At 37.7% G+C, this 5,009-nt stretch overlaps 1 protein-coding gene across 1 annotated transcript in view; it reads right to left on the bottom strand.

The window, feature by feature from the left end:
* Positions 1 to 1,291: 1,291 nt before the first annotated feature.
* zgc:113531 (uncharacterized protein LOC541359 homolog) overlaps positions 1,292 to 5,009 on the bottom strand; it is a 25,396-nt gene continuing 21,678 nt past the window's right edge. Inside the window, exons 4-5 of the mRNA XM_020532134.2 lie at positions 3,155 to 3,284; positions 1,292 to 1,592 (exon numbers count right to left, since the gene is read on the bottom strand). Of these exons, the coding sequence (XP_020387723.2) occupies positions 1,411 to 1,592; positions 3,155 to 3,284 (312 nt within the window). The 3' untranslated portion in view covers positions 1,292 to 1,410. The remainder of the gene's footprint in view (positions 1,593 to 3,154; positions 3,285 to 5,009) is intronic.

Genomic DNA, 5,009 nt, shown 5'->3' with positions numbered 1-5,009 from the left:
ATGCTGCTTGGCCTGCTGTGTTCATCCAGCCCTGCACCTTGTTGTCTCGGATTCTCCAGCATCTGCAGTTCCTACTATCACTGAAGCTTAAACCTTGTTTCAGTTTAGAATGAAAATCAGTTGCTGTATTGATCACACACACTTTTTTATCTTTGTATTTGAAACAAAAGTGATCCAATTGAACTAATCGATCATATCTGGAAGAAACTCCAATCACTTTGGAGTTTGTTATTTATCTAGACAGGTTCTTTATGTCAGGGATTAGAGTTACACAAAGACGGAACAAGGTTAGATGTCAGAAGGTGGTTCCTTTCTAAGAGAAGAGTGCACTTTTAGAACAGGTTACTGGTTTGCACAGTGAATGACAACTTTGAACCTGTTCCTATCCAAGGATCACCTTGTACAGAAGGTAATTACTATATAATATTAATCAGGGCCAGATTGGTTTCCTGGACTTGCTTTGATCACCTAAGGAGTACAAAGAGGGCATTACCGCACTTGTTTTTTCCGAATTGACTTAGATTTTGTTTTTTACATCTTCCAAGAGATTATACAACTTTTTGGGTAAAATAGGGAGGATATATATAAATTGTGATGCACTGCACATCATAATCTGTGGAACAGGTTGGATGGACAGTTGGAACTTTCTCTGTCCATTATTAAAACTCTTCACTCCTAAACTCCTAAACTCTTCACTCAAAACATGGAAGAGAAATAGTTGATCACTCATGGGAAAAAAATGTTTTGGTGTTGAAAAATTAATTCCTTTGACTTCAAAGTTGGATCAGATTTAATTGTGAATGCAAAGCCACTGCTCCTCTGGTTCCAGTTGTGGGTTTATTTGTTTCATCATGGTAGATTAATTGAGAAGGATCACCCTGCTGGAAGAATTGAACTATGGTGACATTCCTAATTTCTATTAGGAACTCATTTCTAATAGCATTCAAAATGCTAATGGATCTTCCACTGTAATCGTTATGCAGAATAAGTTGTGAATAATCATCAACTTAACAACAGAATATGCTACTCTAACCCTTTCTAAGCAACAGAACTTAGAGAATGTTCTACATCGCATGCAATGAAATCAGTTTAACAGTGAGTTATGAATCTCACATTCAGTGATGATTTCTCTTTCTCCCTCTTGGTACCGTTAAAAATGTAATGTACTGAGCAGTTCCTATTATATATAAATATACTGTTATAAAAATGAACTATATCTAATGAACATGAAGCCGAAGGAGAAAAAGGGCGTAATCCATTGGACAATTGTACAACTGTGTATTTCATTAAACTTTGGTTTACAATTTTAGATCCATGGCTTTTATTAACATCAATCATCATTCCTGACAGTATACATCATAGAACTGAGGAGATCCAAAAATATCAATATGGTCTACAGTTTTGTATTCATTAATTCTCATCATCATTCAAAGTGCAATTAGGAACCATCACACACTTGGCTACACGATTGCCTTCCCAGTATCCAACATCCTGTCCATCGTGGCAGTGGCATTTGGTGCACTTATCAACCCACACAGTGGTTCCTCCTGGGATTACATGACTTTGAGTGAAGTCGCTGTAACAATTTGGACCTTAAATTTGGAACAGTGGAGAAAAAAAATTCAAATGATTCAGTTTAAGATCTATAGATTGGAGATGATGGAATCAAGTTATCAAGCTGTAACTCTTAAAAGAATTAAAGCCAGAAAAGCCAAAAAAAAGTCTGGGATATGAAACAGAAGGATCATTCGGGATAAGTTAACATTTTGAGCAGGGCACTTCCTCAGCACTGAAAGTGAAAAGAAAAGCAAGCATTTAATAAAATCAGAAATAAACTGGAGGATGAGGAAAAAATTAGAAAATGGAATCAGTATTCCAAATAGATAGATTATTAAGCAAAGTAATGGTTACTTCAATCAGGCATACAAAGACGTATTGAAAGCATCAAAGAAACAAAATAAAGTGTGAATATCTAAGGCAGGAAGAGACCTATGCAAGAGAAAATATCAACAAGGGAGAAATTGGAACCATGGCCTGTCTATCAATTAAAATAGAAAATGCTGGAAAGCAGTGCATCTCTCACTAATACAAAACAATAGGTTAATGATATTGAAACAGACCCACTGCAATTCCCCCTTTGCCACCTCTGTCAGTACTATGTTCAATGAACTCCATCCCAAGTGTCAACCCAATGATCATTCCATGTCTTCAGTATCCTCTGCTAGAGAAGAAGCACAAGTTTTGACATAACTATAGTCTAATGATTTAAAAAATAATAATTTATGGTATATGGGTGTTGCTGAAATTTATTGCCTATCCCAATTGCTATTGAAAAGGGAGTGGTGAGCTACCTTCCTAACCACTGCAATCTATGTGGTGGAGGTACTCCCACTGAATTGATGAGGCAGAAGTTCCAGGATTTTGATGCAGTGATAACAGCAATATATTACCATATCAGGATGGTTTGTGACTTGGAGGGGAATTTCCTGTGTGTCTTATCTATTTAGCCTGTTTTGGAGGTGCTGACACAGAATCAAGGCAAGCTGCACTCACTAAGGCAAGTGGTGAGTATTCCACTACACTTCAGAATTGAGTTTATGGATGGCCAAAAGGCTTTAGGGAGTCAGGAGCAAAGTTCCTGCCATACTGCACCCTGAGAGATCAAGGTGGGAGTTGTAGTAGGGAAGCAGGAGTCAAAGGCTCAAATCAAAATCAACACAGGTTCACACCTCTCGATAAAATGGCAATGTTTGGCAAAGTTGATCCTAATCTCTATTTGTCCTTCCCAGATAAAACAGATTGCTCCATGACCACCACATATGTCACATTGTGTTTTAGCTAAATTTCTGCCAGATAGGAGGAATGTTTTATGTCCTGAACAATGATGTAGGACATACGGTACATATGTACATTACCTGCAGTTGAATTGAGAAATGATGGGGAAGAACAACAATGATTTGTGGTGAAAATGGAATAATTAAGTCTGTCTAAAATGGTCTAATCTAGGATTGGCAGGACCATTGTCTCACCTCAAGAAATCTCTGCAGTTAAGTCACAAGATAACTAGCATTTCAATTATGAAAATATTCCCACATGACCAAATAATTTTCAATGCCTGCCCATTCAGTGATTTATATTAACTTTTAAAACTTACCATCCTTGCACTCTGGGCAGCATTTTCCTTTCTCATACACTGGATTAACACATGGGGGTGGAGCACAGTCAGCAACTAGACAGTGTGCAATGCCTTCCGTGTCACAGGTACATTGTTCACATTCTGATGGCTGAAACATAAAAAAATTTCTAGCGTGAAGGCTTGCAAGCAATGTGTCATAAAACAAATTAATGACAGGGACAGAGAAACAGAAGTAGCTTATTCAGCCTTTCGAGAATGTTCTACCACTCTAATCTATCACAGCAGGATAGTTTCTCAACTCCAAATCAATCTCTGTCCTAAGAGTATCAGCTGACCTAGGATCCATAAACATTTGGGAAATCAAAGCTCCAGACTGCCGCAATGCTTTGTATTTAAAAAAATGCTTCCCATTTCATTTTTTACATTGTCTAAGTCTAACTTCAAACAAAGAGTTCCTACTGATGCTTCGGCTTTTGTCTGACAGCCAATATGTCAAGTGAATGGAGCAATGCCATGCTTCATAAGGCTGAACATGAATGTCATGGTGGGATACAGCCAGACAAGTAATCAGACTCCTTGAAAATTGCTCATTTTTCAAAAAAAAGTACTGTTACATGGGGGATTGAAAATCTAATGACTGCAGTGGAATAGAGTTGGGTGGTGGGCTGGTGGAAGAGGGACTAATGCAGACGTCAATTTCCTGCACTCATGGCCAGGTGCCTATCCTTGAGTCAAATTTGAGTTGGAAGGAATTGTCCAATGTAATCCAAATTTAACTAGGTATTTAAGAACCATTAAGTATGATCTAATTTCTGGCATTTACCCTGATTGGCACATTTTTCTCAGCTTATTCTGAGACTTCAGGGTTCTTGTGGTGCAGTGTGTCCTTACCTTTGAAAGGGGAGGTCCGGTTTCAAGTCCTACCTCCTCTACAGGTGCGTCATAACATATCTGAATAAGTCATTTAAAAAATCTACCACTCTGTGCAGTATAGTGTCCTGCCTCTGGCCAGAAGACCTGGATTCAAGTCCCACCTGCTCCACAAGTGTGCTGTTACATATTTGAACAGGTTGCTTCAAAGTATCTAGTCTGGGATTTCACACTTCCAAGTTAGATCTTCCAGTTTAAAATAAATATTGTTGCATGATAGCTATTACAGTTAGTTAGGCTTCTGGCTCAGCACAGTTACAATAATATTTAGGAAATAGAGGGTGATCAGGAACAATAGGACCACTTAAAAACTGCCCAGTGATATTGTCAATGAAAATAAAGAAATGATAAACGCTGAATAATTACTTATTAATATTTGCAGTACAGGAATAAGGTTGCATGCTGGATATCCCAAGGAAGCTTAACAAGATTACATAAGTAAAATAATTCTGTTTCATGAGTTTCCTGCCCAAACAAAGGTCTTTCAGTCATGGTCAACTAATTCTTAATCCATGAACCATTTTTCCTTGATATTATAGTCAGTGATGGTTTGTGATTGCTTCCCACTCTCAGGGACAAGTTTACTTCGGTCAAAACAGAAATAAAACCACGTTGTTGGCACTTTAAACACTAGTCATTGAAGTTAACAGGCTGCTTTTTAGGCAAAATTTTAGCATTGAAGTAAATCGTGCACTAGGCAGTCATAAATTCTTAGGACTAGATAGTTTCTGTGTCATGAGTTTAAGAAAATAACAGATGATCCTTCCCAAATAAAACAGATTGCTCCATCGCCACCACGTATGTCACATTGTGTTTTAACTAAATTTCTGTCAGATAGGAGGAATGTCTTATGTCCTGAACAATGATGTAGGACATACGGTACATATGTACATTATCTGCAGTTGAATTGAGAAATGATGGGGAAGAACAACAATGATTTGTG

Source organism: Rhincodon typus, chromosome 10 (assembly GCF_021869965.1).
Source record: "Rhincodon typus isolate 14 chromosome 10, sRhiTyp1.1, whole genome shotgun sequence".
Taxonomy (NCBI): Eukaryota; Metazoa; Chordata; class Chondrichthyes; order Orectolobiformes; family Rhincodontidae; genus Rhincodon; species Rhincodon typus.
This window is presented reverse-complemented; position numbering and strand designations above follow the sequence as displayed.